The sequence below is a fragment of the Manacus vitellinus genome, unplaced genomic scaffold (assembly GCF_001715985.3).
Source record: "Manacus vitellinus isolate BGI_N305 unplaced genomic scaffold, ASM171598v3 ctg7180002429335_pilon, whole genome shotgun sequence".
NCBI lineage: Eukaryota > Metazoa > Chordata > Aves > Passeriformes > Pipridae > Manacus > Manacus vitellinus.
Genome location: NW_021938019.1, coordinates 1 through 10,937, shown reverse-complemented (window position 1 = coordinate 10,937; position 10,937 = coordinate 1). Strand labels below are relative to the sequence as shown.

General features: G+C 52.1%; 1 protein-coding gene across 1 annotated transcript; it reads right to left on the bottom strand.

The window, feature by feature from the left end:
- Positions 1 to 607: 607 nt before the first annotated feature.
- On the bottom strand, positions 608 to 1,647 carry LOC108643468 (olfactory receptor 14J1-like). Its single transcript, XM_025896655.2, is given in 2 exon segments — positions 608 to 738; positions 741 to 1,647. Coding segments are annotated over 2 exon segments (1,038 nt in total).
- Between the last annotated feature and the right edge of the window lie 9,290 nt (positions 1,648 to 10,937).

Here is a 10,937-nt window from a genome sequence, read left to right as displayed (position 1 = left end):
ATCGGCCCCGGGCTCCTCAGGCAGCTCCTGCTGCTCCAGGGCCAGGGCAGCCTCTTTCCATGGCCCCTCTGCTCCCACAGGGTGTCCTGCTCTTCTCCTGGCACATCCTATCTCCCCACAGAGCCTTTCCCCAGGGGAACATGTCTGTGCTGGCCTGAGCAGCCCTTCCTGCACCCCCTGCCCGTGCTCCCCACGGCCCCCAAGCTGGGGGGGCTGCTCTGCAGAGCACGGGGGCTGTGGGGCCCAGGGCCATGGGGGACTGTTGGGCTGTGCTGCTCAAACTGGGAGGCAGAGCCAGCTGATGGTGGTCTGAATGTGGGCTCCAAAGGAGACCTGGAAGTAGAAAAAGAGCAGCTCTGACAAGACAAAGTGCTGGTGCTCCTTGGCAGTGCTGCTGTGCAGGGACATTTTTCCTCCCCTATAACTTCATGCTGTTCTCAGAGTTAGGATCCTAGATAAACAAGGCACTGAATGGTAGTTTATTTTGTTTAAAACACAGAAATAGATGAATATACAGTTCATCATTTGCAGAGTTTCTAGATCAAATCCAAGAGGTAAGCAGTGAATGAGGTGGGGGATGAATAATAAAATTTCTTTGAGCACAAAATTATGAGAAGAGGAACCCAGTGACCACCACTAAAAAGTTGAGAAGGCAGGCTGGGACTCTCATGAGTTGCATTTTAAATGCTGGACAGAAGAAAGCGCAGAGTTTATTGTTGCTGAAAAACATCCAGTCATCACTTTCCTCAGGGCATCCTTGAGCTCCTGATTCCTGAGGCTGTAGATGAGAGGGTTCAGTGATGGAGGCACCACTGAGTATAGAACTGACACCACAAGGTCCAGGGATGAGGAGGAGATGGAGGGGGGCTTCAGGTGAGAAAAAAACGAAGTGCTGACAAAGATCGAGACCACGGCCAGGTGAGGGAGGCACGTGGAAAAGGCTTTGTGCCGTCCCTGCTGAGAGGGGATCCTCAGCACAGCCCTGAAGATCTGCACATAGGAGAAAACAATGAAAATGAAACACCCAAACACTAAACAGACACTAACCCCAATGAACCCAATTTCCCTGAGGTAGCCTGAGCGTGAGCAGGAGAGCTTGAGGATGTGTGGGATTTCACAGAAGAACTGGCCCAGGGCATTGCCCTGGCACAGGGGCAGGGAAAATATACTGACTGTGTGCACCAGAGAATAAAGAAACCCAGCGGCCCAGGCAGCTGCTGCCATGTGGGCACAAGCTCTGCTGCCCAGGAGGGTCCCGTAGTGCAGGGGTTTGCAGATGGCAACGTAGCGGTCGTAGCACATGATGGTGAGGAGGAAATACTCTGCTGTGATGAAGAAATAAAAGAAAAAGAGCTGTGCAGCACATCCCATGTAGGAGATGGTTGTAGTGTCCCAGAGGGAATTGTGCATGGCTTTGGGGACAGTGGTGCAGATGCAGCCCAGGTCTGTGAGGGAGAGGTTGAGCAGGAAGAAGCCCATGGGGGTGTGCAGGTGGTGGTCACAGGCTACGGCGCTGAGGATGAGGCCGTTGGCCCGGAGGGCAGCCAGGGAGATGGCCAGGAAGAGCCAGAAGTGCAGGAGCTGCAGCTCCCTCCTGTCTGCGAATGCCAGGAGGAGGAACTGGGGGATGGAGCTGTTGTTGGACATTTGTTATTTCTTAGCATAGGTCCTATCAAAAAAAGGAAAGGACAGGGAACAGTTAAGACAGACCTCTGTGAAAAAGCCACTCAATTTCTAAAAGAAATCAATGTGTCAAATGTCACCAAATTCACTGTCAAGGAGTCTGTTTTACTCTGCTGTGTGTGACATATAATTTTTTGGTAGAGCTCTCAGACACACAAGGAATGTCAGTTGTAACACATCTTGAATAGAAAAGTTCCCTCTCTACACCCATGATTCAGAAGAGCTGGGGCTGCAGAGCAGAAGCTTAGTCTGTCCTTAGAATAATTGTACCTGTGTTTTCTATTTTTACCATCACACCTGGGGAAGGTTCTTTTCCACTGCAGGAATCCTCATTTCTATGGCCCAGCACACAGTGCCCAGCAGAGCTGCAGGGAAGGGCCCCCAGAGCTGCCTGAACACCCCCTCCCCCAGGCACTTGCCCCCCACTCCCTGCCCAGGGCTCTGCTGCCTGGTGCTGTCCCTGCCAGCAGCTGCTTCCCTGGGCTCAGGGCTGAGAAAGTGACACTGATGCTGTCTATAAGACAGTTTTGATGTCTGACACTCTCAGGTTCAATCCCCTCTAATCTAACAGAGTTCATGTTTCAGTGCCTCCTCCTGTGCTCAGAGATTCATTTCCCTGTTGCAGTCAGCACCCAGACAACCCAGAGTATAACACTGAAAGAACTGGTTCATTCTCTTTAAGGTACCCCCTGTCTGTCTGTGCCTCTTGCAAATACCTTCTGGGAAATTTCCTGCTTAGATCTGGAGCTGTGACCAGCCCTCATCCCTGCAGCCCACTTTGGAGATCAGAAGGACTCTGCCCTGCTCTGCCCTCCCAGGAGTTGTTCCTTCCCCACAGCCCTTCTCCCCCAGCCCCGTGGCAGCTCCTTGGCCGGGCTGAGAGCTGACCCTGGCAGGCAGCAGAGTCCCTGCCCCAGCACACAGAGCCCTGGGGGCAGGACCCTGCTCTGCCCCACAGCCCTGGGCACCCCTGGCTGCACCCCCACCTTCCCACCCCACAGCCAGCCCTGGCACAGGGAACCTTCTTGCCCTGGGCCTCTGAGGGGGCAGCAGCAAGTCCTGCTCTGCAGCAGCTTCTCCTGCTGCACCCCAGCAAATCCAGCAGAGCCATCCTGACAGCTCCTGCCACTGCTGCCATTTGGCAGCTGGCAGAGGCACTTGCAGGAACTCACCTGCACTGCTCTGCAGCCAGAGCCTGATCATGGCAAAGGGCTGGCAAGGTTCCTCCCCTGAGCAGCTCTCCCCTGTCCTCCCACCCCAGGGTCCCTTGAACCTCCTGCTCCCTTCTCCTGTCTGCCCTTGCTGCCTGCAGCTCCTGCCCTGCTCTGCCATATGGCCACTTCCCCTGCACTGCAGCAACTGAGAGAGTCCTTCTGAAAGATCCTAGAAGCTGTGGGATGTGGCAGCTTTAGGAGATTCCTCCAGGAAGGGAAGTTGAACTTTCCTGCAGCCAGAGAAATATTCATTCAAATCCCGTGAAGGTTTCTCCCACAGTGAGAGCTCAGTCACCTCCCAGCCCAGGCTGCCTCTCATCTCTCTGCCTTCTCTCCTGTGCCCTGGGTGCTGCAGGCAGTGCCCTCAGCCCTGCTGGGCTGTGCAGAGGAGCTGCTCACCAGCAGAGCTGTCTCTTTGAAGCTTCTCTTGCTTGCCAGGAGCTCCCTGTGTGCCAGGAGCCCAGCCCAGCTCAGCAGTACAGCAACAGCCCCAGGCAGCCCTTTCTCTGCCCCTCTGGGCTCCCTCCAGCTGTCCCTGGGGCTCCAGGGGAACCTGCTGGCACACAGCTGAAGGAAATAATGATGTGCCTTCTCTCAGCTGGGCACAGACACTTCTTTCAGCAGGGTCATTTCTCCAGAGAGACACAGAGTTAAGTTCAAAGGTCCCATCATTAGACACGAAACCCAGACAGAGCCCAGGAGGGATCTCCTTCACCTGCACTGAGGGAAGGGACTCAGCTGAGTCAACAGAGGTGTCTCCTTGTGGCTCTGCAGACCTGGGGCCAGAAGGACACTCAGCTCCCTCCACAGCCTCCATGAGCTGAGATTCCTCCTGCCCCAGTTCATTCCCTCCATGGTCTCTTTTCAGTGATGGACTCAGTAGGTCTTGCTGACATCCTCAGCAACTTGGAGGTTTCCTGATGAATTTTACTTCTCTAGAGTCTTGTTCAGTCTTCAGATCCTCAGTTCAGGAATTCAGTGCCAAAGAGCTCATTGACAATCAAAACATCTTAAGGAGACAAAATCTGGGAATAATTTACTTTTAAGTCTTCCACTCTTTTGAGGTTTATTAGACAGATTTCACAGACACATTCCACAGTCCATTTTCCACCCATAACCAGTGACTCTGAGTTCCTGCATACCCAGCCCCCAGGGACGGTCTCCTTGTCTGCTCATTCCTCCACACTCTCTTCTCAGTGATGGTATCTTAACAAGACAAGCCCTTGGGAGTAATTTACTTGTAAGTCTTCAATTTTTGTGTGATTAATTAGACAGATCTCAGAATTGTACTCCAAGTGAATATCTTGTATTAAAGAAGCAATGAGAAAATATTTCCTTTTTTGTCTCCTGTTTACTTTTTTCCTGTCCATATTTTCCCTTTGCACACAGTGAGTCACACAATGAAGTCACAAGATCTCTCAATCCACAGAGGGAGGAAAAGAGAGAAAATGAATGAAATGCTCTATTGTGCAAAGCTTAAGGCAGGACTAATCCGAACTGTCCTCCCTAACATATTCCTCATATGGACCACAGGGATTTTATCCCCTTCAATGGTACGCAGAGGTTCTTTTTGGGCAGACCCAGTTCAAGTGGTAGAGTTAACTAACAAGGTTTGTGTGATGCCTTAAAGCTTTCCGGATATTTTTTTTTTTTAGCTTTTTGTATATTTTAAAAGTAGTTGTGTAGTAAATGTAGGTGTTAATGTAGCTGTATTATAAGCCACCATTTAGCAGAGTAGTTTACACAGACCCAACCCTATGACCCCATTTGATATTAAATTTTCTAAATTCCTTTAGCCTGTTTAGACTTCTTTGCAAGGTAGAATTGTAGAAAAACATCTCTATTGAACAACATCACACCCTAGGCATGGACAACAAGCCCAGAACTTTGGAGGCGCTCCAAGGACTGTACGTGCTGTGAAGAAGATAAAGATGAGGAAGAAGGGGTCCCAAAGACCCCAAACCCAATTCCCCAAGGGGCGTGTCGGGGGCAGAACCGGGGGGTGGAGAGTTCTGGCATTGGATGGACCATCTTCTAAAACTGTAGAACCATTGCCTGGGAGGGCACGTGTCGTGTGTGTTCCCCTGGGCCTGTGGGCCTGATTAAAGGACCTGCTCTTTTGAGCTGATCTTACACACTGAATTGGCCTGGAGTTGTATCTCTTGAGCTTACAGGATTAACTAACTAGGTGGCTTTTGCTAAATGCACATCCCAAGGTTTGAAGGTCCCACTGCCCATTGCTTTCAAGGGGGTTTTGAACAGTCCACTCTGCCATTCCACTTTCCCAGAGGCTGGTGCCTGACAGGGAATATGATCCATCCACTCCATGCCGAGCTCTCTGGTCCAGGTGTGCACAAGGTTGTTTTGGAAAAGAGTCCTGCTGTCCAACTCCAGTGTTTCTGGAGGGCCGTGTCTCCACAGGACTTGCTTTTCCAGGCCCAGGATGGTGTTCTGGGCAGTGCTGGGAGGCACAGGGTGTGTCTCCTGCCATCCAGGGGTTGTGTCCACCATGGTCAGCGCTTGGAGCTTGCCTTGGTGGGTTTGGGGAGTGTGCTGGGATCAATCTGCCAGGCCTGCCCACATCTCTAGTTCAACCATCATCCCCCACCCCACAGGGGCTTTACCCTCTTGGCCTCTTTGATGGCAGCACATTTGTGAGGAGCAGTCAATCACTTCCTACTAGAGAAGTCCATTCCCCTTTCATCCAGGCAGGTTCTTCTAACACAGCCCTTCTTGGGGTAGATGTGTGGAGATTCCTGCCTTGGCTGGGGACGCCCTCCAAGGACACTCCTCAAGGCGGAGCAAAAGAAATCTCCCCACGACCGTTGGTCTGGGTGAGTTCCATCAGATCTCTACGTAATAATTATTTCTTTTGGCTAACTTTAATAGAATTGTTTAAATAATTGCTTCAGTATAGTGCACTATCCGATCTTATACTGTACTACTAGTAATTATACTATTAAGATCTTTTGTCTGATCATTAGTAAGAATAAATGATTCATTTTATAGAAATATTCTCATTTTGCTAGTCATTAAAACCTGTGGGAAAAAAGTGGTTCAATCCCACTTCTGTAATTCCTTACATTTAATTTGTTAACAAAATCTGAGGCAAAGATTGGATCCCTTATTCCTTGAGGCTCTGCAGTGCGACAATGGATCCTTGATTCCATGAAGTTGCACTGTTTCCCAGCGTTCTTGGGTTCCATAAGGCCCTGCAGTGTGACAATGGCACACTGATTCCATCATTTTCCCCAGTGTCACATTGTTCCCTTTGACTCCAGAAGGTCTTGCAGAATCAGAATGGCCCCTGGATTCTGTGAGGTTCCACAAGGTCACAATGGACCCTTGATTCCATGAGATTCCGCAATGTCCCATTGGTTCCCTTTGGTTCCAAAAGGTTCTGGGATGTCACACTGGTCCCTTGATTCCCTGACGTTCCACAAAGTCCCGGGGTCCTTTTGATTCCATGAGGTTCCGCAGTGTCCCGTGTTCCCTTTGGTTCCAGAAGGCCCCAGTGTATTCCAATGGCCCCTGGATTCCAGGAGATTCCACAGTGTCCTGGGATTCCCTTGTCTCCCTGACTTTTGGCAGTGTCCCAGGGTCCCCTTGTTCCCAGGAGGTTCCTTTGTTTCCATCAGGCCCTGCCACGTCCCAGACTCCCTTTGGTTCCATGAGGTGCTGCAGGGTCACAATGTCCCCTTTATTCCATGAGGTTCTGCCATGTCCCAGGGTTCCTTTGGTTCCATGGGGTTCCACAGAGCCCAAGCTCCCTGGTTCTTATCCTTCCAACATTTGTGGGCCCATTCTATCCCTGCCTGGGATGGAGCACCATTGTGTTTGTGCAGGAATGGATCCATGGCCATCCTGCCACTGCACCAATTGAATGCTGCACAAACGTCACTGCAGGCCCGACCCTGGATGCAGGAACAGTCTGGGAACTCCAGGCCTGCTCCCATTCAGCAGAGCCAGTCGGGGTCCCAAAGAGCACAAGTGATTGACTGCAACCCCTGCAGTTCTCTGGCATTGCTGGGGACAAATGCATGAACTGCCAGGAGCTCTGCAGAGCCCTGACAGTGCCACTGCAATCCCAAGCTGCATTGCCCGGGGCAACCCTCAGCACAGCCAAGGCCACAACCCTTCCTGAAAGGTGTCCCTTCTGGGCAGGGCCAGGGGGACAAACCCCTCCATCTGTCCCTCCACATGTTGTGTCCAACTCTCATCCCCCACTCAGGGACAAAGTCAGGCTACATTGGGTGTTTAACTTTGCATTTGCTTCACTCTTTTGTGCTTCCAACACACACACACCCCAGTCTGGGCAAAGTCTGACCCCCCCAAAGAACACAAGACCTGACTATTTGTGGCTCCTGCTGCAGTGGCTGGAACTTGGGCCACAATCTGTGCCAGGAGCAGAGAGGTCCCTCCCCACAGAAACTTCTTGGCAATGGAGTTCTTAAGAAAACAGGATGGGCTGTGGGGATCAGTGTCAGGGCATGGCCTGGGAAGTGTCTTGAGCATCCTCCTGTTTACCATGACCAGCTTTTTCATCCCTTTTCTCTCTGTTTTCTCACACCTGTTCCTTCACAAACCACCATGACCCCACCATTTCCCTTCCTTTGGTTCTTCCCTAGAGATCCCATAACAAGTCTTGCACAGTCCCAAAATGTGCTTTCTTGGTGCCCATCATAAGTATCAGACCCCAAACAGAATCCCCCATCTTCAACTGGCAAGGTCATCCTGGGAGGCTCTGCCATTGACCCATTTGGTGAAAGTCTCACACATTTGGTGAAACTCTCACACAGAGATGCTGGAACTTTATTTGAATTGATTTTTTACCTTTTGGGTTTACAATGGCTTCTCCAAAAACATGGTAACTCCTGTCCTAGCAACAGTAATTCTTTGGAGAAGGAGTTTGGGACTCAAAGAATCACAGAATGGTTTGGGTTGGAAGGGACATAAAAGCTCAGGTGGTCCAAGTCCCTGGAGAGTGACATCTTCACTAATTGAGGCTGCTCAAAGTTCCTGACCTTGGACAGATCCAGGGATGGGACATCCTCTTCTGTTGCAGTTCTTGCCAGCCCCATTGGTAAGTATTACTTCATTTTATCCAAGAAAAAAAAGCTCCCCTATTTCAGTTCAAAGCCATTGCCCCATGTTCTGCCACTACAACCCTTGGTAAAACATATCCCTGTGACTATCTTAGACCATGTTTTCATCTGAAGACACCTCGGAGAGTGCTCAGAGATGTCCCAGGGTTTGGAGGTCTCAAACATGACCACTCTACAGGGGCAAAGGAGTCATGGGTTCAGTGGTGTGCAGGCAGAGGACAGCAGAGAAGAACCCTGGGAGTGCTTGAAGAGTCACTTCAGAGAGGGTGGATGCTTTTGTTGTAGCAGAAAACAGCATGAGAAAGAAAGAATTAATGCCAAGTGCAGCTGGGGAGGTCCAGGTTGGCACGAGGAGAAAAGAATTTCCCTCCAAGGGCAGTGCTGTGATGCAACACATCACCCAGAAGGAGTCTGGATGAGCCCAAGGCTTTGTGTGTGCAGGAAGAGCCAGGGAGGACGCAGAGATGTCAGTGCAGGAAGGTGCCAGCCAGGTGGGGCAGCCGGGGGGGATGACGACAGCCTGCAGGGAAAGGGGCAGGGCATGGACACCGTAGGACAGCCTGGGCTGGAGAGGAGACAGGGATGGGGAGAAGCTGAAAGGCCCTGACACAGCCACCTTCTGCAGGCCTTTGGCCAGGGCTGCTGTCTGTGCCCCTGATGCCAGGAGGAGGGGAGTGCCCCTTGCAGCCCTGGGGCCTCATGGCCTCCTTGTCCCTGCTCAGCAGCCTGGCAGGTGCCACCCCATGGTCCTGCCCTTGGCCTTGCACATCCCACATCCCAGTGCCCCAGGAAGAGCCCTGAGGAATGAGGCAGGGGCAGGATATGCCTTCCCAGGGTCTGGGGGTCAGGGCTTGGCCTCTTGGATTAAGGAAATAAGTCAAGGTTTGTTCAGCATCAGAGCCACCTTTCCCTTGCTTGTCCATCCTTGTCATCACTGTCTGAAGTTTTCTGCTCTAACTGGAACCTGGGGACACGTTCTCAGTAGTGTCCCTCAGTGAGACTCATTAGCACTAAAGGAAACTTCAGTGTTTCAATCTCACTTTGACTTCTTGAGAAGTTGTTTGAACTTCCTCTCAGGGACTGAGTCTCATGTAAACAACCTCAAGGTCCCCTGAGGGTCATGAAATGCCTCAGGGCTGTTGCTGTGCTGCTGAGCTGGGATGGGCTCCTGGCACACAGGGAGCTCCTGGCAAGCAAGAAGAGCTTGAAAGAGACAGCTCTGCTGGTGAGCAGCTCCTCTGCACAGCCCAGCAGGGCTGAGGGCACTGCCTGCAGCACCCAAGGCACAGGAGAGAAGGCAGAGAGATGAGAGGCAGCCTGGGCTGGGAGGTGACTGAGCTCTCACCACAGGAGAAACCTTCCCAGGATTTGAAGGAAGAATTCTCTGGCTGTAGGAAAGTTCAGCTTGCCTTCCTGGAGGGATCTCCTAAAGCTGCCACATCCCACAGCTTCCAGGATCTTTCAGCAGGACTCTCCCAGTTGCTGCAGTGCAGAGGAAGTGGCCACATGGCAGAGCAGGGCAGGAGCTGCAGGCAGCAAGGGCAGAGAGGAGAAGGGAGCAGGAGGTTCAAGGGATCCTGGGCTTGGAGGACAGGGCAGAGCTGCTCAGGGCAGGAACCTTGCCAGCCCTTTGCCACGGTCAGGCTGTGGCTGCAGAGCAGTGCAGGTGAGTTCCTGCAAGTGCCTCTCCCAGCTGCCAAATGGCAGCAGTGGCAGGAGCTGTCAGGATGGCTGTGCTGGATTTGCTGGGGTGCAGCAGGAGAAGCTGCTGCAGAGCAGGACTTGCTGCTGCCCCATCAGAGGCCCAGGGCCAGAAGGTTCCCTGTGCCGGGGCTGGCTGTGGGGTGGGAAGGTGGGGGTGCAGCCAGGGGTGCCCAGGGCTGTGGGGCAGAGCAGGGTCCTGCCCCCAGGGCTCTGTGTGCTGGGCAGGGACTCTGCTGCCTGCCAGGGTCAGCTCTCAGCCCGGCCAAGGAGCTGCCACGGGGCTGGGGGAGAAGGGCTGTGGGGAAGGAACAACTCCTGGGAGGGCAGAGCAGGGCAGAGTCCTTCTGATCTCCAAAGTGGGCTGCAGGGATGAGGGCTGGTCACAGCTCCAGATCAAAGCAGGAAATTTCCCAGAAGGTGTTTGCAAGAGGCACAGACAGGCAGGGGGTACTTTAACGAGAATGAACCAGTTCTTTCAGTGTTATACTCTGGGTTGTCTGGGTGCTGACTGTGACAGGGAAAGAAATCTCTGAGCATAGGAGGAGACACTGAAATTTGTACTGTTAGATTAGAGGGGGTTGAACTTGAAAGTATCAGACATCAAAACTGTCTTATAGACCCATCAGTGTCACTTTCTCAGCCCTGTGCCCAGGGAAGCAGCTGCTGGCAGGGACAGCTCCAGGCAGCAGAGCCCTGGGCAGGGAGTGGGGGGCAAGAGCCCCCAAGACCAGGAGGAGGGGGCATTCAGGCAGCTCTGGGGGCCCTTCCCTGCAGCTCTGCTGGGCACTGTGTGCTGGGCCATAGAAATGAGGATTCCTGCAGTGGAACTTTCCCAACTGTGATGGTAAAAATAGAAAACATAGGTACAATTATTCCAAGGACAGACTAAGCTTCTGCTCTGCAGCCCTAGTTCTTCTGAGTCATTAGTGTAGAGATGGAACTTTTGTATTCAAGGTATCTTACATCTGACATTCCTTTTGTGTGTGAGAGCTCTACCAAAAAATTCCATGTCCCCCTGGAGCAGAGCAAAACTGACTGCTTGGCAGTGCATTTGGTGACATTTGACACATTGATTTCTTTTAGAAATGAAGTGGCTTTTCCATAGAGGTCTGTCTAAACTGTCTTCCTTTCCTGAACAGGCCCTATGCTAAGAAACAAAAGATGTCCAACAGCAGCTCCATGCCCCAGTTCCTCCTCCTGGCATTTGCAGACAGGTGGGAGCTGCAGCTCC